The sequence below is a fragment of the Nomascus leucogenys genome, chromosome 2 (assembly GCF_006542625.1).
Source record: "Nomascus leucogenys isolate Asia chromosome 2, Asia_NLE_v1, whole genome shotgun sequence".
In the NCBI taxonomy this organism is placed as follows: Eukaryota; Metazoa; Chordata; class Mammalia; order Primates; family Hylobatidae; genus Nomascus; species Nomascus leucogenys.
The window spans coordinates 131,303,936-131,331,647 of NC_044382.1; the positions used below are offsets into that span (position 1 = coordinate 131,303,936).

General features: G+C 34.0%; 1 protein-coding gene across 1 annotated transcript in view; it reads right to left on the reverse strand.

Moving 5' to 3' along the window:
- Window positions 1-6,456: 6,456 nt before the first annotated feature.
- CEP120 (centrosomal protein 120) overlaps window positions 6,457-27,712 on the reverse strand; it is an 84,510-nt gene continuing 63,254 nt past the window's right edge. Inside the window, exons 18-20 of the mRNA XM_030818338.1 lie at window positions 24,405-24,503; window positions 11,580-11,725; window positions 6,457-8,325 (exon numbers count right to left, since the gene is read on the reverse strand). Of these exons, the coding sequence (XP_030674198.1) occupies window positions 8,088-8,325; window positions 11,580-11,725; window positions 24,405-24,503 (483 nt within the window). The 3' untranslated portion in view covers window positions 6,457-8,087. The remainder of the gene's footprint in view (window positions 8,326-11,579; window positions 11,726-24,404; window positions 24,504-27,712) is intronic.

A 27,712-nucleotide genomic window follows, 5' to 3' on the forward strand; every position in this document is an offset into this window, starting at 1 on the left:
TTACTGTAGCTTTATAAATCTTGAAATCAGGTAGTATTAGCCTTCCCACTTCTTCTTTCTGAAAGAAAAACAAAATGGGAAGAGTAACACTACCTGATTTCAAGACTTATAAAGATATTCTGGGTGTTTTGTGTTTCAATAGAAATTTTAGAATCAGTTTCTCAATTTTTACAAAAAAGTATGCTGGGATTTTGATAGGGATTACAAAATGACAGCTTTAACAACACTGACTGTTCTGACATATAGATACAGCCTGTCTCTCTAGTTACTTCGGTCTTCTTTAATTTCTCTCAGTAATGTTTTATAGTTTTCAGTGCATAGGTCTTTCACATTTTTGTTCTATTTATTCCTAAATATTGCATATTTTTATGGTATTGGTACTGCGTGAGACTAATATAGAGAAATACGACTGATTTTTGGTTATTATTTATATTGACCTTGTATTCTGCAACCTTGCTAAATCTACTTATTAGTTCTAGAAACTTTGTAGATTACATTGGATTTTTCGAGATAGTCAATCATGTCATCTGTGAGCAAGGATAGTTTTGCTCCTATCTTTGCAATCTAGATGACTTTAGTTTCTTTTTTCTTCCTTATTTCAATGGTTATGAACTTCCAATACACTATTGAATAGAGCAGATGTTCTTGTTTCTGATATTTGAAGGAAAGCATCTCCCTTTCACCATTAAGTGGGACATTAGCTGTAGGTTTTTCATAGATATCCTTTATCAGATTGAGAAAGTTCCTCTACATTTACTGGGGAGTTTTTTTGTTTGTTTGTTTGTTTATCAGGAATAGATATTGGGTTTTGTCAAATGTTTTTCTTACTGACCATTAATATCACTTGTCTTAATCTGTTTGGCCTGTCATAACAAAATGCAAAAGGCCAAGTAGCTTATAAATAACAGAAATACATTTCTTATAGTTCTAGAGGCAAAGAAATCCAAGATCAAGGTGCTGACGGACCCGGTATCTGGTGAAGGTCCACTGTCTGGTGCATAGATGGTCCCTGATAGCTGTGTCCTCATGTGGTAGAAGAATGAAGGCAGCTTTCTGGGTCCTCTTTTATAAGGTCACAAATCCCATTCATGGGGACCCCACCTTTATGATCTAATCACCTCCCAAAGGCCCCACCTCCTAATATCATCACATTGGTAACTAGATTTCAACATACAAACTTTGAGGGACACAAGCATTCAGACCACAGCATCACGTGTACCCCAAATGTCAAAAATGTCATGTTCTATAGAGTGCATTGGACCCTATGGATTTTAAGGGTACCTTAGAGTCCAACTGAGTTTGCATATACTCACTCCCTCATCCTTTGCTAGCCAACTTTCTTGGAGCACAGGCCTAGAAATAGATCGGGGTGTTCTAGTCTCTTCAATAGGCTTACCTCTGAAGTTCCCTTATGACTAGCAGCTAATCTAATTTATAACAAATTGCTTCTGTGGTTCAAATAGGTTTGATAATACTTGTAGTTTAAAATTTAGTATCTCCTCTTACTGAATCTGAGAAAATGTCTCTTGACATAAAATAATTAACATGTATAATTAGAGCTTTTAGTAATAATGCTGTGATTAGAAACTTTTGTATACTGTGCACATAGCTACTGAAGCTATCATTAGAAAGGTAGAGCAGTGAGTGTAGATAAAGGAGAAGAAATCTGTCTATATATGTTTTATTCTTTCTTTGCTATTGATTACATGAAGGCATTGGAGGCCCTCTGACATTTTCATAGTTTCTTAATAACAAAGAAATGTGTAAATCTCTTTCCAAGATACCATAATGGGAAGAACAATAGTAATACTTTATACATAACTATGTAAAATTTTAGGCTAAATAGCTTCCATATAGTTGCTAAATATATACATTTTGGTTGAATGAATTCCTCAATGTATTTGATCACAGTAAAATAGGGAGATTATTCTCTTTTATCTAGTAGAAGGGCATACCATTGGGAATCATACTAAATGTGTATATGCACTGAGGGTAGCGTTAAAATGCCTACCGCACATATAGAGGAAATTTTAAATTCTGGAGTCATGCCAAAACATACTAGGTTGACAATTGCGTCTCTTCATATTTGCACTGCTGGGATCATAGACATGCTCAGATAGATGTGATAATGACACTGAGGTTCAAGTGACAGTATGAGGCAAAAATAATAGTAGAAGCAGTGGAACCATATGACAATTTTATAGACCTTAGAAAGAAAAAGAAAACATAGACCAAATGAAAACTGGGCGCTAAGCTCTGTCTCTCTTCTCCATCTCTTTTTCTTTCTTTATGTCTCTCTGTCCCTCTCTCTCAGCCTCTCTCTCTTGCTCTGAGTTTTCTAAATAATCTTTTTAAGACAAATTTGGGGTGTCATTGTTCCTGGCAAATACTTATACATTGATAGGGAGATGGAAGAGAAAAAAAAATGAGGATTGATAATAGAGGAAAAGATGGTAGGCTAAATGTGAACTTGCAAATACTATTTTTATTGAAAAAAAAAGTCTGTGGGCTAAATTACTTCTGAAAACTATTTACACATCTATTTCCTATTTGATACTTTTATTTTCTTTGTGCAAATTTTACAAATTTCAGTTACCTAAATAAACTTCTGCCAGAAACCAAGAGAAGACCATTAATCTCATCTGCCAACAATGTAGCTAAATCAGGAATTGAAATCTCCTTCCTCAAGGCAACAATTAAGTGAATACACCAAGCAGACTGCTGTACTGTGTTCTCTGATCTAAACAGAATGACTAAAGATGTATGCTAATATTAACACCTCAGATTCTTGATTTGACTTATCATCTGCAGGGCATCACATTTTGCTCACAATACGAACTGAATTCAAGTAATGCGATAATAGTCTTGAGATTCCAAATTTCAAGAAAACAGAAATTTTAGTAACTAAATCCTTTGCAAATTAGTCACAGAAGTGAAACTAGTGCTTTAATAATGTTTTTAATCCTGCTCAATCTATTCACTAATATGAGAACTTGCTGAAGAATTGAGCAATATACTGCAACCTACTAGACACAGACTCTCACTATTGGGTTGACATTCACTAAAATTTACAATTATGTCAAAGTAAGATTTTATAGTAAAGTTTTATTTGCTTTAGCCAAATTTTAATCTAAACTATTGGGGAAAATTCTGCACTCATCCAGTGCATCTTCATGTTTTTGACTAGCTAACATGTTAATCAAGAAAAGAGCTATGCCGTCCAACTATTAAATAAGTTATTTGGAAAAGAAAAGAAATTTGTCTACGACTGTGTGAGTGAAATGTTTCCAAGAAGAAATTATAAATGGACTCTATTTTAGTTCTCTCCTATTACAAATGACAGGTTTAACATTCTTAGAAACCTTAAGAATATAATAACATCTTTAAAAGCCTCTAGGGATTATTGTACATTAATGTATCAGTCAGTAAATTATTTATCTAAAAATTAATCTTCCTAAACAGATTTCCACCCCCCTTCGATTTGAAAGCTAAACTTCTGGTCTCCACTTCAGCAACTTCATATCTGAAGAGCCTACATCTGTAAAAACATTTCAAATGAAAACACTAAGACAACCCCCAGAGAAGCAAATAAAATGGGAATTAAGTATATAGCAGCCTTTCTACGGTTACATTCCTAACAATAGCAGATTCTAATTTGATGCCAAACAGAGGTTATATAACAAAAGCAGTGAGCAATCTAGTTCTTTTGGTTTCAGTAGAACATTTAGGTACTTCAGTAATTCTGTCTCTGTTTCCCCATTTATGCCAATATGGATGGATTATGTGTCTCCGAGACCTGGATGCAGAGGGCACATTAGCTAGGAAGAAGCATGATTGTACACTAGAGCAAGTGGCAGAAAAAGTGTACGATGAAACCTCTAGGCTCCAAGGGATATGCTGTTAATACAATTGCCAAAACACAAACGTCAAAGATGGACTTAAATTTTCAAGTCATAATTTAAAATTACTCAGCCAGACTTTAACACTCTTACACAAACCACTTTATTCGTTAATAAGACCACTAACCAACAGTAAGACAACCTACCACCAAAAAAAGATACTAAGCGTACTTAGGGTACTAGTAATACGTTTTGGGTTTTGTTTTTTTTTTTAATTCTCTCTCCAATTTACATCCATGGTCTGGACTATCTGTTAAATTTTAAAAACCATTTTTTTCTAAATTGTCGTTAAGGATAACAAGACATAATTTCATAAAACATGAAGGCATTACAATTCTAAGTTTCAGGGAGTCTCCAATTTATCTTTAGAACTCAGGATATAAATGTAGCCATTAGTTTTCACTCATTTCAGATTTTGGTAAAGTTGCTATAAGCATTTAATGAAGCATCTTTGATCCATTTCTACAATCAAGAAACGACAAGATGTTATCTTCAGAAATGACTTGACAAGTGACTCTTGTGCAGAAAACTTTCAGCATGAGAACACTGGGTAGGCAGATTTGAGGCACAGTTTGAAGCAAACTTTTAAATTGTGGTAAAATATATAGAACATAAAATGTACCATCTTAATTATTTTTAAGTGTACTATTCAGTGGAATTATTCACAATGCTGTGCAACTATTTCCATTATCCATATCCAGAGCTTTTTCACAGCCCAAACAGAAACTCTGGACCTATTGAACAGTAATTCCCCCTTCCTCTTTTCCCCTAGTTCTTTCCAGCCCCTCGTAACTGCTAGTCTACTTTCTGCATCTATGAATTTAAAGCAAACTTTTATTTTTTATTTTTTTAAGCAAAAAACAATCCAACAGACAGAACTCCTCCACTTCTATAGGGCCTGGGCAGTCAGACAAGAAGTTCATAAACCTGTTAGTGAGGCCATGGGGGCCTATTTTCCCCTGCATTTCAGCCATCCAATTTTTTTACATCTATTTTGACAGGTAGACCATATACAATCTTTTCATTTCTTTATGAATTTAGCGAATATTATCTGAGTGCCTACATATGGCCGGTACTCTTTTAGTTCTAGAAGAAACTAAGATAGACCTGGTCGCTGCCCTCGCAGCCCTCACATTCTGGTTAACACTGCTTCACTTTATCCCCAAACTCTGTAAAGCATGGAAGAGTGTGCAATTTTGATGAGATACCAATGATATGACACAAGCCTTGTGTCAATAACCCATTTTCAGCATCAGAATTGCTAGATTATCTACTTTTCACTATTATTTTTGGTCAGTGCTTTACAGGTGATAGATACAAGAAGAGTTGAACCCTATTCCCAATGGATGATGAATATTATGATGAATATTATGCCCTTATGTTGGCCTTCTGGATCTCTGTATCATTTAATTCAACATCCGACAAAACATATAGAAACTAGTGATAGAAAAAAATATGCTTTAGGTTTTCTAATATTTTCTATTTTAAATATCCAATTTGGGATTCCATTTATATGAAATGCCCAGAATAGGCAAATCCAAAGGGACCAAAAGATGAGTGGTTGTTAGGGGCTGGGATAGAAGAGAATGAGGAGTGACTGCTAATGGGTACAGGAGTTTCTTTCTGGGGTGATAAAAATGTCTTAAATAGTGGTGGTGGTTGTACAACCTTGTGACTATATCAAACACTGAATTTTATACTTTAAAATGGTGATTTTACGGTGTGTGAATTATATCAATTTTAATAAAAAATTTAGGTATTCAATCAAGCTAGACACAATGGTAGCAGTGAGAACACATCTTTTAACTCCATATATAGCTACCAGAGGGCCCTTCCTACGGACTGTGAAAAACAGGTCGGTCCATTCTGAAATGGCTGCAAACAAGCAATATATACTGGGGCAATCCGTGAACTCAGATTCAGGCTGGGCAGCATCTGGACAGGAAGTAGAGGAGAAAATCATCTGGTCAGACGAGACTGTCTCCCCATCACCAGAGGCCCTAATACGTCCTTAAATCACACTCAAACCCCCACATCTGCTTGAAGCAACAGGAATTCAGGTCCAGATAGAAATTACTAGGATTTATCTGCAAGGGAACTCCTATGTTTATACAGACATGGTATTAGATACACCTGGTAGATTACACACCCCTCCTATGCAGCACATGTCCGCATTAAACATGCAAACTAGACTTTCTCCATGAAAAACCACAGAAATTTTAAAGACAAATCTGATTTCACCCTAAAATATTTGATATTTTCCTGTTATTAGGAAACTTATTCACCCACCCATGCCTGCACCCACTCACTGCTTTATCTACTGTGGCCATTCTCATTAACTCCTAGGCAAAATCAGTGTAAAAACATTCGATGCCACTTACAAATGGAATGAGTATTGCTAAAAGGACTACAAAGCAGTGTTAAGATTTCAGACTCCCCTAGTTGTAAGACAAAAAACAGTATGTAAACACTTGAGAAAAAAAGTCATTTGAAATAGGAAAACCCAAACACTTTGCCCGCTCTGTTTAGAAACAAAAGTAACAGGCTGCTCAAGAACTCAGAGATGCACACAATTATGATTTTATTTGTTAAGTTACAATAGCCAAAAGAGCTTTACAGAAGGCAAAATAAACTACACATCCATTTTAGAAAAGTCCTTTTTGTTTCTTTAAATCAGAGGCCCCCTCTAGTGTTCGAAAGCAGTCACAGGCAACACACAATGCAATTGAAAGTAAACAGTCGTAGCATTTTACCCCAGACCTTCCAAAACAAAAGGCTTGCTTCTGTTCCATTCAAGTGGCACAAAAATCAATGAGAGAAAAATAGCTAACCATAATTAATATTGCAAATTCCTGCTATGATTCAGATTCATTATCCTCTCATTCAGTAATTTATTATTTACTGCTGGGTTTTTTTTTTTTTTTACTAGATTAATACTCTGTTATAAGGAAAAAATATATAATAAATATAGGGACTTTTATTTCCCTAATAAGAAATATATCTCATTTAAAATGACAGAAAATTAATGTTACCATGTATCCTACTCTGCTTTGATGGAAGTTACTGCTAACTTCCTGAAGTATATACTTAATTTTAACTTTATTATATTTGGAAATCAGAACTTTTTAAAGTACATATATTTTGAAATTCAACTTAATCTGTGACTTTGCTAAAACGTTTTCAGTACTCTGTAAAAGGAGGTGGGAAGCGTTGCTTTGAGGACAAATGTTGGCTCTAAAGAATATGATATAAAGGAACTCTTAAGAGTTTATACAGACATGGCACTGCATAAATCCAATGACTGAATCTCATGCACTTTTGAAAAAGATTGATTGAAATTAGCGGGAGTAAAAAATAGTTGATTTTCACTCTATTTTTTCAGCTAATGTCTTTATGTGTCTGTTTCCATGTTCTATTACAGAGGGTTTAAGCTGACAGCTAGTATTACTATAACTGGGAAATAAAAAGAAATCTCTAATTTTAACAAAAGAAAACAAAGCAAACTTGAGGAAGAAACCAACAGAGAAAACTATATTAAGCTAATACTTCATGTTCTTAAAAGTTGTAAGTACATTGAAAATTTGAAAATTCAATAGCTCTTGAAAGAAATTTAATCTGTATTAACTTTATTTAAATAAATAACCAATTTGTCACCCAACATGTCATATGGCTTCTCTGCACTGATATTGCTTTGTTTTCAAACTTGTCACTTGCAAATATTTTAAGTTAAGAAAAGAAAGGTCATCTAAAGTGAGTTAAACTGGTTACAATTGGTCTCAACTTTTAAGAATTTACATTCAAATGGAATAGGACATAGCATTTTTAAAGTGCAAGATATACTCTTTTGGCTCAACATGAAACATTATAGAACTGGAAATTACCGCAGTCATTTCTCCTACAACAAACTTAGTTAAAAGCTGTTTTGAAAGTTAGCCATCAGATTATAAACTATGAAAAACAGTGAAGTCATTTAAAATGAGTATATAAAATGCAAATTACAAATAAAACCAGTGTGGGAGAGGTAGCATAAAGTAAATAAGATCAAATAAATACTATACAATAACATAAAAAATTTTGCTTACAAAAAATTGAAAATACCATTTTAAAACATCCATTTTCCTCACTTTTGAGGGTTTTACAAAGAAATTAAAATTTAGACTTAGAGTCTCTATAAAGCTTTTCCAAATGTTATTTATTACTGGCATTGCTTTTTGCCAAAATCTCTCTGATCTGTCGGTCGAGTTCACTTATTATTCGATCCTCATGATTATACACACCCGTTCTCATCAAAGTATCCCTTTCTTCTATCAGGCGAGTCAAATAATCATCCAAACCTTCTTCCAATACACTGCCATGGGGGCCATCCTTTTTCCCACTTGCAATCTCTCTGGAATCCTGGTATTGTTTTTGCTCTTGTTGCCTTAACCTGAGAAGTCAAGAACAAATGCCATTCTAGCAACTGTGTTGGTTTTCTTAATGTCACTATTTAGAAACAAAATGATTCAATGGTAACACAAGGTTTTAGTAATATTTTCAGGAAGAAAACAAACTAACAACGTTCCACTTGGCTAGTCAGAGTCTGCACATTTATAAAAGGCAACTTTAAAAACAATACTTGTTTTTCTAATTACAAAATACATGAAAACTAGATATTTTGGAGCTGTGTAAAGAAGAAAACAAAAATCATCTGTAATGTGATCCCAATTTGAGTAATATTTTTCTGTATTTTCAAGTTTAAGAAATGCATATATGTACTTAAAATACGTATTTTTTGAAAAACTTGATGATACTACATATGCAATTCTGTATACTACTTTTCTCATTTATATAGAGTTTTTTTATATCATTAAATGTTCCTCTAAATTGTTTTATAATATTCCATCATTTGGGGTATCATCATTTAGTCATCCTTTATTATTGATCTTTAGGTTGCTCCTAAACCTTTGCTGTTGTTGTTTTGAACATATTTTTAAAAAATCATTCAACAAACATTTATTTGTGCCAAACACGTTTTGGGGATACTGCAGTGAACCAAGAAGAAAATTCCCTACTATTATGGAGTTGTATCTCTAATTATTTGTAGAAAGTGAAATTCTATACATATGTGTGGTTCAAAGGGCATATGCATGTTAAGGTTTTGTATGGATATCTTCAAGTTATGTTTGTTATAATCTCATTTGAGGATGAGAAAAGGGGAGTAGATGCTGACCTGCGATTTGGGTATTTCCTATAGAATACTGTTGATCAAACTGTCTTGAAACTGGAGCAGTAATAATACTTGTATACTTTGTTTGAGACAAGGTCTCACTCTGTCGCCAAGACAAAGTCTCACTCTGTCACCTCAAACTGTCTTGAAACTGGAGCAGTAATAATAATACTTGGTACATTTTGTTTGTTTGAGACAAGGTCTCACTCTGTCGCCCAGGCTGGAGTGCAGTGGTGTGATCACAGCTCACTGCAGCCTTGACCTCCCGGGCTCAATGGATCTGCCCACCTCAGCCTCCCAAGTAGCTGGGACTATAGGCCATGCCACCATGTCCGGCTAAATTTTGTATATATATATTGTTTTTAGAGACGGCATTTCATTATGTTTTCCAGGCTGGTCTCAAACTCCCTCACTCTCTTAACCACTTCTTGGATGGCATGATATATTGCCCCTTACTGTCCTGGTCACATGCCATTGGAAGCTCTCTAGGTAGCTGATTTCCCTTAAAGTGTGTTGCACAGTGGTAAGAACACCCCAGAGGTGATTTACCATTACTGAATACTGAACACTACTTCTATGAATGTCCCTAACTGCACTGACTCTTCGGCAGCCAAATCACACCATTATTAGTGGCCACGTAAGTTGTCCAGGCTTCTTCACATGAACTGTTTTATATCTTATCTATCACTTAAGTGATTTTGCTTATAGCTTATACAGAGGACTCTGCTTTTGTCTCTAATATATTTAATCTTGTTAGTTTCAGTTCTCTCAGAATCCTAATTTATTAAGACATTAGTAAGATTCAATTGTATATGATCTACAAATTTGATAGGCAACATGGATATCTTTAACCCACCAAAACAGTGCTTAGCAAACAGCAGGAGCTAAATACATATTTGTAAACTAGAACCAAGAAAGTGCTATGTTTTGGAAGGCAAGGATATTATAGATCATAAATTTGTAATATCTTCCAAGTCTACAACATGGTAGATACCAAATAAATATTTCCTGAATAAATGAGAATAAAAGTACCACAGACTGAATCCTGTTAAGCATGGTACTTAGAGCTGACCTTTTACAACTGTTATTTCTTCAATTATCTTTTAAATATAGTTATTTAATTCAGCTAGGAACCCACTTAATATAGCGACCACATTTTTCTACACTTCATACATGGACATATAATAAGATACTGTTTTAAGTGTAATGTGTAGGCTCTGAACTGTGTCCCTGTCAAATTCAGATGTTGAACCCTTAACCTCCAATGTGATGGTATTTGGAGATGGACCTTTAGGAGACAGTCAGGTTTAGATGAGGCCATGAGGGTGAACTCTCATCATGGGATTAGTGCTCTCCTAAGAAGAGACACCAGAGAGAGGACACAGCAAGAAGGTGGCTCTCTAAAACCAACCACACTGGCACCATGATCTTTGACTTCCAGCCTCTAGTACTGTGAGAAAATAAACTTCTGTTTAATCTACCCAGTCTGTGGTATTTTTTTTAACCAGTCCAAGTTAACTAAAACTGCACTTTGCTCAAAGAAAAATATACTAGACCTTTGATAAACTAAGCTGAAAAGTCTTCCCCCAAAACCACCCTCCAAAAAGACTAGAATTCATTTTTATGCTGCTTCCTAGTGATTACTTTTCTAACATGAAACATTTGAAGTTGTGATTCAGATGAACACAGCACTACAGAGAAGCCCAGTGTAGTATAGTAGTTAAAATGCAATCTCTGGAATCGGATTTGAACTCTGGCTCCATGATTTACTAGCTACACGATCTTGAATAATGTTTAAGCTCTGTCTTTAATCTTCAATCTCTTCATCTTGAAAATGGTGAAAATATCTTCCTCACAAAGTAGCTTTGAAGATTTAAAAAAAAATGAGCCGGGCAATAATAAGACATTTAAAACAGCTCCTGGCACAAAGTAAGGGCTCATTAAGAGCTATTGTTACAGATATTAATAATATAACTAAATGTGAAATTTCTTATACTTTATATAAGTCAAGACTCAGTTTAATAGTAGCAATAATTCTGATATCATCACACAAACATTAATTTTAAAGTAGTAATGCTATAAATGGAAACACAAGAGCTGAATGGACTTGCCATAGCTGTATTCATAGAAAAAAAAAAAGTTGAATAGTCTTTGGCATAGATTTTCTTTTCTTTCTTTTTAAATTTGACACAAGGTCTCACTCTTGTCACTCAAGCTGGAGTGCAGTGTGGCATGATCACAGCTCACTGCAGCCTGGAACTCCTGGGCTCAAACGATCCTCCTACCATCCTCTCAAAGTGCTAGGATTACAGGCATGCGCCACAGTGCCCAGCTGGCACAGATTTTCTATTGTATATGTCCGCTACATTTTATATATTTTTATATATGATCTACTTTATCCTTGGGAGACCTGAAGTTGTACCTTCCCTGAACCAAACTTTGGTTTTTGAAAGAAAAACTTTTAGTTATTATACCTGTTCAATTCATTTCTTATATCCAACAATTCTTGTTGCTCGGTTTTTACTGTATCTTTTTCCTCAGTGGCCAGGTAACGTAGTCTCATCTGTTCCAGTTCTTCCTGCTGTTTTTTAAGACGAGCCATTTGACTTTCTTGCTCCCTCTTGAAAGAAACAAAGAAACAAGCCATATCATTATTAGGAACACATATTTTATATTACTTTGACTTGTGATTATAATCCTATTTGACAACACCCATGATATAGCCACACACTGCCAATTCTTTTTTTTAAGAACAGAGTCTCACTGTGTTGCCCAGGCTGGAGTGCACTGGCTAGTCACAGGAGCAGCGAAGCACACTACAGCCACAGACTACTCGGTTAAAGCAATCCTCCTGCTTTGGCCTCTGGGCCCAAGTAGGAGTACCTGGGCCCAAGGTGTGTGCCCACCCTTGCACTGCTAATTTTATGAGGTATATATTATCCAGAAATACCCAGCTAGGTTTTCTCTAAACACTCTATTACTTCTCTTTTACTGTAAGTCATAATCCTTCAATCAGTGATTGATATTGGCTATCACAGGACAACAGAAGTTGAGGGCAAGAAAGAGGATGCTATCAATACAATGAACTGTCAATACAATGAACAGCCAAAAGGCTAGTGGTAAGAGCAGCATCTAAGAAAACCATTATGCAAAGATGTACCTAGAAAAATTCAATTAACTGTCTCCATACAAATCACTAATTCCACTCCTACTTCAGTAAATATGCCTTTCCACTGTTCTCCAGACTCATACAAAAACCTATGCACATATATTCTTAAACAAAAATGAAAACAAACAATACATTCTAGTTTGCATTTTTTAAAAAGTTTAACAATTCTTCAGGTCAATAGATAAAGTCTTTTAAAATAAATGAGTAACATTCCACATAATGGATATTCCATGACTTATTCAACCACTTTCTCAATAACAGACACTTTTGCTACTACAAACAATGCTGTAATAGGACACCTTGTCATCTATCACACAGTTAGCTCAGGAATCCTTAAGTCATTTTCTTTTGTTTAGGACAGAATCCCAAAGTGGGAGAGGTGAGTCAATAGGTTTTTGTTAACTATTTTTTTAAAGTATTTATTGAATTGTAACAAACAGAAAACTGCCAAATGACAAGGTACATTTTGACATACTTTCGCAAAGTAGACCACTCACATACCCACCATCCAGATCAGACTGCCAGAATCCCAGAAGTCTGTGTCTCCTCCCACTCACTAACCATTTGCCCTTTCCCAATGATAACTACTGCCCTAATATTAAAAACACAAAGAAGTTTTGAACTTAACACAGAATCTGTACAGTATGTATTTGTACCAGGGTTCTTTCATTTAACATTGTTTTTGAGACTCATTGTTCTCTGTAGTTAATCATTTACATTATTATACAGCATTCCATTGAATGAATATACAATTTATTCATTCCACTGCTGAAGGACATTGGGCAGTTTCTAGTTTTGAATTATAAATAATGGTGATGTGAAGATTTTATACATGTCTTTTGGAACACATTTGTATGCATTCCTACTAGATATTTACATAGGCTTCAAATTGCGTGGTCAGAGGATGTAAGAATTACAACAGCATTAGTAAATACAGGTTTTAGTATCCTTTATCCGAAGTGCTTGGGGCCATAAGTGTTTTGATTTTGAAATATTTGCATATACATAATGAGACATCTTCGGGATGGGACCGTCTGAACATGAAATTCATTTGTTTCACATACACCTTGTATACACAGCCTGAAAGTAATTTTACATAACGTTTTACACAATGTTTTAAATAATTCTGTGTGAACTGTCACATAAGGTCAGGTGTAGATTTTTCCACTTGTGGTGTCCTGTCAGGGCTCAAAAAGTTCAGATTTTGAAGAATTTCGGATTAGGGATGTTCAACCTGTGTTTTCAAACAGTTTGCAAAGTAGTCATATCAATTCATACTTCCACTTGAGCATTCCAGTGCTTTATATTCTTGCCAACACTTGGTAATGTCATTTTTTTTCATTTTAGCCATTGACAGGTTACATAGTAGTATCTCATTGTGATTTTATCTTGCACTATTCAAAGACCAGTGAGGTTGAACACATTTTAATAGTTTTAATGCCATTTAGGTATCTTTGTTTATAAAGTTCCTATTTAAGCTGTTGGTACTTTACTTGGTTGTCCATCTTCTGTTATCGATGTTTATAAATACTGGATAAGCCCTTTGTCAATTATATAAATTACAACTATTTCCCAGTAGTCTTTGGCCTGTCTTTTTACTCCTTTAATGATGTTTTTAATAAAGAGAAGTCCTTGATTTTAACATAGTTCAGATTTTTCTGTTTATTCCTTTTTGGTTAACTGTGCTCTTTCCTATTTAAGACATTTTTTTGTCTGTCTCAATCTTGAAGATATTCTTTTATGTTACCCTCTTGAAGTTTCACTTTTTCCCCATGTAGAGCTCAAACTGATCTAGCAACATTTACTGAAAAACACCTCTTCTCTTGTTGCTTGGCAGTTATCACCTGTCACATATCATCTCTGTCCACATATGTATGCTTTTGTTTCTGGATGCTCTAAACTGATCTATTTATCCTTACATTAACACTACACTGTTTTAATTACTGTAACTCTTGTAACAATGTCTTAATATATGATAGTGTAAGTTCTTCTACCTTTGGCTATTCTTCAGAATGATTTTAGCTATTCTTGGCTCTTACAATTTCATATAAATTTCCATTTCTAAGGCTAAAAAAAACCTGAGATTTTATGATGATTATATTGAATCCACACATCAATTTGGCCAAAACCAGTGTGTTTAAAATATTAATTTTTCAATCAATGAAATGGTTTACCTAATCATGTAGGTCTTAACTTTTGATAATAGTTTATAGTTCTCTATATGCGAAGACTAACATACTTCTTTGATTATATTTTAGATGCTACTGTAAATGGTAGAGCTTTACAATTTTCACTTCCTAATTGCCTCTAGTAGGCAAACAACATTGATTTTTACATATTGACTTTGTTTCCAGCAAACTTGCTAAACTCACTTATTCCTAATAGGTTATTGTAGCTTTCTAAATACATCTGTGTTATCTGCAAATAAAGGTAGTTTTATTTTCTCCTTTCCAAATGATACACTATTTCTTTTTCTTGCCCTATTACATTGGCTAGAACACCTCTAATACAATGTTGAACAGAAACGGTAATAGAGGGAATGTTTCTCTCATTTCTGATCTCAGAGGAAAGTTTCATTATTTTAAGAATGTTTTTTGTAGGCTTTATGTAAAAACTCTTTATTAGATTAACAAATTTCCTGTCTAGTCTTAGTTTGTTAATGAATATGACTTTTTCTGCAGCTATTGATATGGTTTTTTTCTCCTTTAACCTTTGAATGTGGTAAATACCCAACCTTGCATTTGTTTGGTAAAAAACTTCGTTGTGATGCTTACAAGTTTAATATCTTAAACTTGTATCTTTAATGTTTTAAAAGACTGGCCAATTAATTTTGTCCTTGTAAGCTTTTAGGATCAAGGTTATGCTAGTCTCATTAAAAAAAAAAGAAGCATTTTTCACTTCCCATTTTCTAAAATCTTTGTGTAAGATTAGTGTTATTTTTTCCTAAAATGCTTACTAAAATTCAAATGTGAAGACATAAGGGTCTGGAGCCTTCTTTGTGGAAAGGTTTTTTATTACAGATTCAATTTTTCTAATAGCTATAAGACTATTTCCTATTTTCTGTTTCTTGGTGTATCGGTTTTGGAAGTTCTTTTTTCAAATTCACATGAAATTGTTCATACTATCCTCTTATCTCTGTAAATGTCTTTGAGATCTGTAGTCTTGTCTCTTTTTTCAATTCCTGATATGCGTAGTTACTGTCTATTCTTGTCCTTGAAAACTTGCTAAGGGGGGTGGGGTCCTTTCAAAGACATGACTTTTGGCTTCATTAATTTTTCTTGTACATTTTCCCCCATTTCATTAATTTCTATTCATCTTATTTCTTTGCTCCCATTTTACTTTCTTCTTGTTCTACTGAGTTTTTGAAAGGAATATTTAGAGAGCAGATTTATTGTCTTATTTTCTAAACACAACTGTGGTTATACATTTCCCACTGAGCACAGCTTTCACTAAATCCCACACTTTGATGTGTTTTATGTGCACTATTTTTCAGTTCAAAATATTTTCTAATTTTACTGTGGTCTCCAGTTTACCATGGGTTACGAGAAGTATACTACTTAATATTCACTCATTTGGGGACATTTCTTATTATCTTTTTATTTCTAGCTAAATATCACTGTGGTCAGAGAACATATTCTAAATTACAATCTTCTGGAATGTGTTGAGAATTGTAGTTTAATCCAGCATATGAGCAACTTGACTGAATGTTCCATGTGCACCAGAAAATAGTGTATATTCTGGACTTTTTTGATGAAGTGTTCTAGAATATATCAATGGTTAGTTGTGTTGCCCAAATCTTCTACATTGTTACTTATTTTCGGTCTGTTTGCACCATCAGTTCTCAGGAGAGTTATGGTAAAATCTTCTATCATTATAGATTTACCTATTTCTCTTTTTAGCTCTATTAATTTTTTATCTAACTTGTTGCTGTGTTACCAGGTACAAATGTAGAATTGTTGTCATCTTCCAGGTGGATTAACCCCCTTTTATAACTATGAAAACTCCCTTTACCTACAGTAAAATGCCTCTCGCCCTAAAGTCTGGTTTGCCTAATATTAAGTATTGCTAGACCAGCTTTCTCTTACTATCATTGTAGTATATATTTTCCTTCTGTTAGAATTCAACCATCCTATGTTCTTATATTTAAGGTGTATCTCTTACAAAGTATATTGTTAGCTTTTTAAAATTCAGCTTTTAAATATCTGTCTTTAATGGGAGCATTTGGTCCACTTAAAGCATTTGGTGATATAGATTTAAATCTTTCCATCTTATGATTTTCTATTCATTCCATCTATTTTATGTTTCTTCTCTCTCCTTTTAATCAAATAATTTGTCATTCAATTTTCACCCTCAATCTTGTTACTAAATCATTTTTAACTCTTCTTTTAGAAATATGTATCCCTCACTTAACAGAATCTAATTAGGACTTTTACAACTTCAGATAATGCAACATACTCTAAACATTTCACTCTCTTCATATTTTTGCATTATTTTTGTCATAAATTTTAATTCTGTGTATATTTTAAAGTCAACAAATACTGTTATTGTTGTTTACCTACAACCAGTATCCATTTACAGTTAGCCTGATATTTAATTTCCATTGTTCTTTACTCTTCTGCATTTCAAAGCTTTCATTTGGGATCATTCTTCTGCCTGAAGAACCCAGGTATTTCTTTTGCTTCAGATTTGCCATGACAAATTCTGCCAATTTTTGTCAGTCTGAAGTCTTTTATTTAGAAATAATGCTTTTACTGGGTAACAAAATTTTAGTTCAGCAATTGTTTTCTTTAGTACTTTAGGGATGCTATTTTACCATCTTACAAACTTCTTTATTTTTGTTACAAAGTCATCTGTCAGTCTTATCATTGCCCCTTTGAAGGCAATGTATCTGTCCACCCCTGCCCCCAACAGCTTTTAAGGTTTTTCTTTGCTTTTTGTCAATTTTGCTGTGATGCATCTAGGTAGGCTTACTTTGTATTTATCCTGCTTGCAGTTCATACATATTTTTGAATCTATGAACTGGTATCTTTTTTACTTTTGGAAAATTCTTAGTATCTCTTTAAATATTGCTTTCTCCCCATTCTTTCTCCAATTACACATAAGATAGTCTCAAAATATACCACTTCTCTAATACATTTCTTCATCATATCACCTATTTTCTAGAGTATAATAATGGTAGTATTTCAAACTTCTTGTCTGATATTCCAAAATCTGAATTACACTTGATTAATTTCTAATGAGCAGAAGACATAAACAGGCACTCCACAGATGAAGAAATGTAAGTGGCGTGGCAAAACCCTGTCTGTCTTTACAAAAATTAGCCAGGTATGGTGACGTGCACCTGTAGTCCCAGATACTTGGGAGGCTGAGGTAGGTCGAGGCTGCAGTGAACTGTGAATACACCACTGCACTCCAACACCTGGGTGACAGACCTTGTTTCAAAAACATAGGAAAAGATGCTCAAAAGTTTACTAGTAACTAGAGGAATGAAAACGTAAGCCCCAATGTGACACTATTTGGGGCAAACCAAACTGAAAAATTTAAGACACCTGACAATAGCCAATTGATGGCAAAAATGTGACGGACAGGAACAATTATATGCTACTACTGGGAATTATAAATTAGTATAATCAGTTTAAAGATAATTACGTAATATTTAGTGAAGCTGAAGAAATGAATGTCCCCTAGTACCAGAAATCCCCTTTTTAGCTATAAATACTACAGAAACTCTTACAGGTACTAACACATTCAGTGTTCTCTTACCCTGGATAAGAATGATTCTATGTATATAAAGGTTCAAAACATACAAAACTAAGCAATGTTGTTTGCAAAAAGACTTTTAATATATCTTACGTTACAAAATTACGACAAAAAGCAAAGGAATAATAAATATCAAATTCAGGACAGTGGTTACCTCTGGAAAGAGAAGACACAGTTGAGAAAGGGACACAGAGGGCTTCCAAAGCATTAATAATGCTCTGTTTCTTAAACCAGGAGGCAGGTGGAAAGAGTAGAAGAACCTTCTTTGAAATGCATATTTCATTGTAAAGTTATTTAAAAAGAAAAACACATCTGGACAAAAATACACCAAACTTCTTTGGCTCAGGAGAGGATAAGATTGCTGGTGATCTGTAGTGTCCATGTTATATGGTGCTGCAAATTGGCTTTTTAAAAAATTTTAACAATGAGTAAGTATGACTGCAAGCAGGAAATAAGTAATAAAAGTTGATTATTAGCTTTAGATTACTCTGTAAAATTAAGTTTTTGATAAAATTTAACATTTTCTAAAACATAAGAAAATCCTTTAAATGCTTTGAATTTTTAATCAAGTACAGGGCATTAATAATAATCACACACACACACAAATTAGAGGTTAGTGAAAGAAGTCCTCTCCAGTGCCAGGTGCTCTGGGTTAAAGGCTACTCAATCAAGTGAGTATAATCTTTATTTTGCCTTGGCTGCCTATAAATCCAGAGAGGAGATGTAAACACACATACACTAGACTAAACAGCGGCTAAAAAGTGGCCACTACTTACTCTCCCACTCACACATACCATGTAAGTCTGTGGGAAAAAACTTACAACTAAACTAAGGAACTCAAGTAAAGTTTTCTGAAAATAACCCAGAGCTGACAAGTCAGTAGGAGGGCCTGGATGGTTTCAAGACACAGTTTTTAACCAAGACTTGGACCTCCAACTGTTTTCTTAAACAAAGATTTACATCCCATCCTTGGCTAAATTACTTATAAATTAATCAAATTAATTACTCAGAGTGGATAAGCAGGAGGCTGGACAAGATAGTGCTGATGTCAGCCAATGAAGTCTGTGTTGTTTTAACTAAATATATCAGCTCACTTTTAAACAGATCTACTGTGCACAAATATGGTAAGGGACCCACAATCCTTCCCAAAACGTTAGTTCTCTTTCCTGTCCTGGGAACAAACATACCTACTCTGAATATATCTGACATAAAAATGTTAAATTGTCTACAACAAACTCATACTTCATAACAATGCTTCACTTATTTTTTAAAAAGTAGGTTTTATTCTGCTTAATGATATTCTAAGATGTCAAGAAACGTTTTTAAGTAAATATGCAAATATGTTGTTTAGAGCACAAGTAGGAAAGCAGACAACTTCACTTGAGTATTTGTAGACCAATGCAATTCAAGTATTTGTTTTGGTTTTAAAATATTTCTATAGTATATCTTGAAGAAGAAAAAAAGGAAACTAAATTACCTCTTACAAGTCTAACAAGTAGAACTTTTAACTTTGTCCCATGTTATCAAACTTAAGGGTATCACTTCCTCGTTTTCTAAATCAGGACTCATTTTATGTTATGCTTATTTATATTTTACAGCTGTTGCCTTCCCAGTTACCAAAGAACAAAAAAGCTTACCACTGGGACATAGGCTTTTACGGTTGTGAATCAAAAGAGAAGATTTTTTTTTTCTAAATAATTAGAAGGTTATAAAATAATTAGAAGGTTATATTTTTAATTCACAAATTGACTATCGTAGGTCACCTTTGAGTAATGGAAATCTCTGTTTAAACATTCTTCTGGCAATGGGCACCAGGCATTAGGTCTTATTTCCAAGCTTTACCAGCTGGGTTTTGTCATTAACATTTATTAACAATCTAAGATATGGCTTTCACCATCTAATCCGTACTACACAAATGTTTTGTATGGCCCTCCAGAGGGTTTTGATGTGACAAATTACTGGCAGAGATTACAGCCCGTGGCTATTCACCAGAGGCAATGTAAAATTAACATGGTACTAATCCAATTTAAACAAGAAGTTGCACAAACAATCTTCTGAACAAAACCAGATAGACGATTCCAAAATTATATTCAAGCACAATAAATGTGTTTTTAATAAAATGTTTAAGGAAAAAAAATTGAGTAATTTTCACACACATGAAATGTGCCTATTTGATGAAGTTATTAATTTTAATCTTACTAAAACAGTCAGGGGCAGAGCACAATTCACTACGGTAATCCCAAGGTCTATTACTTTTCTTCTTAAAGTGTTGCATCTCAGTGTAGTCTGCACAACATCAATGATTCCTAGTGACCTCAAATGTGTTTACAGTGTTGCCTCTAAAGCAGAAAGTTTGTGGGATAAATTGGTTTGCAATGAAAAGCAATGAGCATCTCTGCACTCAAAGAACTTTTCTTTCATGGAGTATAAGTTTCAGAATTGAACCACTGATTTAAAACTTTTTTTTTTCCCTTTTCTTTACAAAAGGTATCTAAATGTTTGTGATACTCTCCTTATTTGAATAAACTAGCTAAAATTACTTTGCAATGCTTTTTGGGCAAGAGGGTAGGAAATACACAAGAAGAAGATTAAATAGAAAATGGATTAAATGAAAAAAAGATCCAGAAGATAACAAAAGTGTATGAGGATGTGTGTGTTAGGAAGGAGGGAGCCTTTCACACTGAATCTTCTTTTAAAGGAGACTACTTCAATACCCCAGTGTAAAACTAATCAAAAGCCAGGAATTTGGGGGATTCTATTCAGAACACTGTTTACTTATATTTTTTGAAACTACCTCAAATGGTGAAAAACTTAAAGAATGTAATCTATAATATACACATATGAACATGACAAAATAAAAAGTTCTTGCATAGATACTTCTCAATAAAAAACGTCAATTATAACGACATTGTTTCAATAATTAATGATTATTCAGTTCTGCATAGAAAATGCCCTAACCAATAGCTAACATTGTTCCCCCTTTTCAGCTCATTTGGGTAATGTGTAATGACTGTTCACTGCTCAGCTTCTTCAATGGAAGCACTATTTTCCACTTCTTCCCCATCTACTCTCCATTTAAAAACTTGCAATGATTTCCTATCCAGTAGTGTTATTTGAATCATTTTCTCATTGAGATATTTCTCCCTTAGCTTTGAGCGACAAATGTGGTGATAGCCCCCAGTGGTCCCCTTGTTTTTCTAATACTTGCTGACTTCATTTACATTTCTTACCACCCTGCTATATTCTAAATATCAGTCCTCCTAGGTGAACAACTGCTATACCCATAGCATCCCATTGTGCAAGGTGCATAGCAGGCTCTCAATAAGCACTTGCTGAATGAATGAAAGAATGAACTAACCACAGATGTTTCTTCATCTCAATGTACTCACATTCCTTTATACTCAAACTTGGGAAGTTTACCTACTGACACTCTTGCACATCTGTACATTTAACCCTTACATAGTTTTTCCTTCTGTACAGTTTTCTACAGAACATCTATCACTGCATAACAATATCCCCCAATTATGCACACTTAAGAATTCTGTCAGTCACAAAGCCCTCTAGTATTTGTTCTGTTCATCAATATCGAAAGCCACTGTCCAATTAGGTCCCCACTGACTGAACGCACCACCACCACAGAACAGCTTTATGGCTCATCTCTTTTTAACAAGTTACTTACCATTTACTGAGCACATACTATGTATCAAACACTGTATTAAATAAGCACTTTAAAACCACTTGTTTATTCTCAGAATAACCTGTGGAAGAAAATTTCTCATTGTTCAAATGAAGAGACTAAACAGAGGAAGAACATTTCTCATTGTTCAAATGAAGAGACTAATCAGAGAAGTTAAATTCCCAAAGTCAGAGAGGTAGAACCAAAATTCAACCTAGCTCTCTTGACTCCAAGGCCATGTTCTTAACTACTATTTATGCTGCTTCTGATGGAGTTTATATCTTGTTACCTTTAGCAGCCATTCTCATCATATTTCCTTGGCCCCAATTCCACAGGGACTCCTCTCTATTATACTATATGCATTTAAATATCTTGGCATCATGACCATATATTAGCTGCTTCTCTCTCAAAATTACTTTAATTCTCATTACCAGACCTGGTCTCTCTTGTCAATGATGCCATTTTCCTTCTTAGGATATACCAACTCACGATGACCCGTACCTCAGTACTCTCGTCAGAGTGGCTAATTTTCTTCTCCTAGAAATTATTTCATTCCTTGACTTCAGTGGACTAAGACCAAATCATAAAAGGGAAAGAGCCTGAGGCTGGATTCATCAAAAGCTTTCAATGCTAGGTCTATCACTTAATACCTACGTGACCACATGCAACTTAACTTCTTTAAGTCTCAGTTTCTTCACCTATTAGGTTGGTGCAAAAGTAACTGTGGTTTTTGCCGCTTTCACTTTTGCACCTACTTAATAAAATGGGAATATTACCTGCTATGTAGGGATCTTTGTCAGGATTAAATGATAAATTCTGAAGGGCTCAGTGTTACACCTAGCACAAAGTAAGCCTTCGATACATGCTAATTGCTCTAACAGTATCATCATCATGATCTTCACATTTTCTCTAGTTATTACTTCCTTCATTAGCTTTCTTTTCTCTTTCCTAAACATAAGAATTCCAAGTTCTAGCTGGCACAACTTTAAACACTACCTCTGCAAAGGACTGCTTTATGTCTATTTTTAAGCCCAATCATTCTCCCAACAACAGATTCATATTTCTAACTGGTAGCCGAATTTCATTCTGTAAAAATTAAAACATCCAAATTTGCAAATCCTATCTCCTTCCCACCCTCCAAACAGCTTTTTAGTAACTGTATTTCCAAAACTGGACCAGACACTGAAGCTTGAGCCCTTGGCATCATCTTTGACAAGAATCTTCTTGTTGCATTCCTACTGCTACTACTTAAGTTCCAGCCCTTATTACCAGAAATGACTTAGAAAAGAACAGCCTATGCTTTCCCACTTCATGCCTCTTTGCTATGATCATTCTGTTCATTATATTTACATTTGCCCCACTACTTTCCTAAATCACAACCAATTCCTCTATTAAAATCTTAAGTATCTATCTCCAGAGGTCTAATACAAATACCTCCTCTCCTATGACACCTTTCCAACTCCTATTAAATAGACGTACTTTCTCCTCCTGAGTACTCTATATGGCCTGTGTCAAGCAAGGCTCTTACTATTAGGCAGTAAATTTTATAGTTGTTTCTTCCTTACTACTAAATTGCAAGCTCTGTGATGAAAAGGCCTATGTCTTACATATATTTACACCTGGTATAATATTATTTTATACTTATTGTACATGTCAGACACTGCTTTCAATACAGGAGACTCTTAGTACTACCCATAATGTCTATCCTTAGTCCTGTCCACATTTATATAATATAGTCACATGGTACATTATTTTATATTTATATATCTATCTACCTGTCTTCATTTGTAATGCTTACAATCCCAACCCCTCTATCATTTATGTTAGGGTAAACTACCTACCCTAGTTTTTAATTCTCATGTAGACTGGTAGTACTCCATGAAAGTGGTAAGCATTTAGTATAATACCATAATGATGTTTAACAGTATTTGAAGGTTATGGAGACATATTAAGAAAAATACAAACCTGAAATACCCTATGTGTGAAATTTCATTCAGAATAAAACTGACACACTAAAGAAAAGTGAACTTAGAATAAACTAACCACTATTATCTTTAAAAGATTTAGGTCAGTTAGGGTTAGATTCAAAATAAAAATCTTATTCATAATTTCTTCAAATGATTAAGATCAAATATGTCCAAAATTAAGATTAATTTTTTCTGAAGCTAACAGCATTTGTTGATTGGTAGCAGGAAAGAAAAAAAATAAGAATTCAGAAAACTTCTATCAAAGTTTTTAAACGTTTCTTTAAAAATCTTTCAAAAATTCCCTGTAATTCCTTTTCTTGACTGAATTACTGTGTCTTAAGAATAACATTTAAAATATATTCTTAAACTTGAGAAAATGTTCAAGTTATCCTTAAATTTCGTCCTAAAAAGCACTCCCAGTGGAAAGTTTAATCCTAAGAAAGAAGAGAGCAGTTGTTTTATAAGTGAAAGTAAAATAAATTATTCCCAGTTTCTTCTGAGGAAAGAGATAGCTGGCAATTTGTTTTAAAAGACATAATTGTTTCAGTTTCTAACTATAAAAAAGAAGGCTCTTGCCTTTATAACATATTTTTATAAAAGCCTCTAATCTCAAAAAATAGCAATATTCAAATGCAGACATCTGAATGTAAAACATATTGCCAAACATGCGAATTTGCAAAGAAACAAGGGAAAAAGATATATAAAGAATAAGCTGTAAACTACATACCTGTTTAAGTCTGGCAAGTTCTTTCAAAGCTCGTCCCCACTGCTGCTTGTAATGCAGTTTAGACTTAGTTGCAGATTCCAACTTTCTTTCAAGTTCAACCTAACAGTGATTAAAATCATATCAAGTGAAACACTATACCACTGTGTACAACCACTGAAAGATAATATATACAAAGAGTCTGGCTTAAGAAAAGAGTTTATACAGTGTAACATACGACATCATCTAAAACTGTTATATAATTTACTATAAATATTATGGCACATGAACATTTTCTTGTTTAAAATATAGTCTTCTTTTTATTGCCTAACAGTCTATCCTAAAAAGAAGTGAATTAGTCTTAACCTCCAGACAGTTACTATAAATGTATTTAAACATATATATTATATAAAGATCATAGAGTGAGAAATACATTCATTTTTTACAAAAAGCAGTTCTAACTGTTAACATTCCAATTTAGCTGTAACTCTAAATCTTAGAAGCCAAATTTTCTTTTTGGAGGCCTATCTTCATATGGAATTTTGTCTTATGAAGACAGCCAGTAGAGATGCTTTTATAACTATATTTTGGCAAAATCATGAAACTCTGAAAACAGTGAAATGTTTTATCAGAAAGCAGTTTACTAAGAGTACAAAGTCAAAAATATTTTAAGAATGTTAACATAAAGCCAAGAGTAAGAAAAATAATGTTCCTTAATAACACACATTCTATTTTCTATTTTTCCTCAAATATATAAAGAAAAACACTAAAGTGATTCAATTAAAAAATATGATTATTTATACTTGCAGCAGGCAATCTGTTGTACATGCACTGAAGCCAACTTGGCTATGTTTTGGAATGTACTCAGTGTTTCGAACCAAGTACCAAACAAATTCATGTAGCCAACAGACAGTTTTACTATTAAGTGATAATGTAATAATCTGCTTGAATTACAGTAAAACACTGTTACTCTGAACCGGTCTAATTTTTATATCAAGTCTAGTTTTTCCCCTACATATAGCTTGTAATATTTTACAGGAAAACAAAAATGAAGACACCATCAAAAATTCCAACTTCAGAAAACTCATATGAAAACAAAATGAAAGGAAAAACAGATGGCCAAATTCCCTTCAGAACAGTGTAGAACATCTTCTGCAGTAATATATGACTACATAGAGTCAAGGTCTTTTCTGCTTTACAAATCCCTAGTGCTTGGATTTAAATGTGTTGACATTTCGCAACTAGACTCAAGCATCTTAAGTTGAATAATACTGCTGAGACTATTGAAGATGATCTCTTCTACTTATGCCCCAAAGATGTATACCTACTACTTGGTAATTTAACAAGAGGCCATACATCAGAAGAAAAAAATATTTTTATCACTGTGGGATAAGAGGATAGTATTCAATTATACAAGCAATCATGTCCATGGGTCTTGAAGAAGGTCTAGTATACTAGATGAGCCCAAGAATGAGGGTTAGGCCAGAGATGAACCTAGAGGGACTACTTATACTCAATGCACCATCATAAAAAATTGTGGATAGGCTATATCTGTTCTGACGTAATTATTAAAATAATTTGTATTTGCATAGTCGCACTAATTTAAAACACATGTATAGTTATAGATATAATTTCTTTATTCTTAATACAATCCTGTAGCTAGTAAATCTGAGACACAAACCTCATTCTTCTAATTCATTCCTATCCCCAAATCAATGACTCCCAACTTACTTTTTTTAAGATATAGATGTCTCTGTGATTCTAAAGAAATATATGGACCCAATTCCCAGAAAAAATGTACACAACTATAATTCTGATATAATTTCAAGGCATTCAAAGACCTTGGGTTCTTAAGAGCCCTTACTGTAAGTAGATTTAGACTTCTGGAAGCCTTTGTACTTATATTTTTCTTTAGATTTTCTTGGTCATGACTGAGGTAATAGACCATAAGCCAAGTTATATATTCCTGAAAGAAAAATTCAGCTCAGGACCTACATTCCATTCAGAGGCTAGGAAAACTCAAAGCATAGATGAAAATTCACTGGTTTCCAATCTCCCTATTTCTACTCTTAATACACCTACAATTCTAGTTCTTTACTAGAAGTATGGCATTGTCTTTGTCTCTTAATCTGCTATTCCCAGATTAATTCTGTCACAAGGAACTCTACATTTCTCTCTTGAAATATTTTCAAATTCTATTCCTTTATATTCCTACCACTACTTCCTTAGCCCAGGTTCTTCTCAACTCATCTTGACTATAAGAGGTTCTTTTGTCTCTCCAGCCTCCCCAGCCGCAAATCTATTCTATCTACTAATCTTGTAAAAACCACTATTAAATAAATCTATAGTAGCTACTATTTATCTACAGTATTAAACCTCAACTACTACACCTAGGATTGAAGGCATTCCAAAATGTAGTATCTGTCCTACCCGCTCAACCTGCTCTCCTCAACAGGAAACCTACTCCAACCAGGTTTGTGTCCCCTGTGCCTTCCCTACTCCTTGCCCAAGTTACTTCCTGAGCCTGCCAATTCTTTTCCTCCGCTTACCTAAATCTTAAGGCTCAGCTCAGAATCTACCTCTACATGAAGCTGTCTTACAACTACTAGATTCCGAACGCCAAATGGTTTCTATCACATTCCTTGGTGTTTGATTATTTAAGGTCATTTACTGCTCTCTGAGTAATCTCCCAATTACTTTATGAACTCTTTAAGTGAAGTCTCAAAAGGAAGTCTCAAAGGGATAATGTACTTTTTCTCTTATCTTTCCCATTTGCCCCAAGTCGGGGTGGCATATAGTAGACACTCACCAAATATTCTTACATACATAAATTTTAGCTTAATTAAAAATATCTACGTTCTTTCAATATATCTTCAGTCTTTTCAACCTCTGTAGGCCATACTAAATTACATGCCTTCCATATTTCATTTTTTAAAGTCCCAATTATTGAAGTTATATATATATATATATATATATATATATATACACCCACATATTATATGTGTGTATATCTATGTGTATATATATATACATATATATGTATGTGTGTATATATATATACATATATATGTATGTATGTATATATATCCCTAATCCAAAAATCCAAAATCCACAGTGTTCCAAAATCCAATACTTTTTCAGCACTGACATGACACATAAGAAATGCACCTCAGACTTTAGATTTTCCGACCAGGGATACTGAACAGGTAAATACAACACAAACATCCCAAAATCCAAAAAATCTAAAATTGGAAACACCTCTGGTCCCAAGCATTTTGGATAAGGGATATGCAACCTGTAAAAACAATCAACAATTACAGTTGCTAAAACTA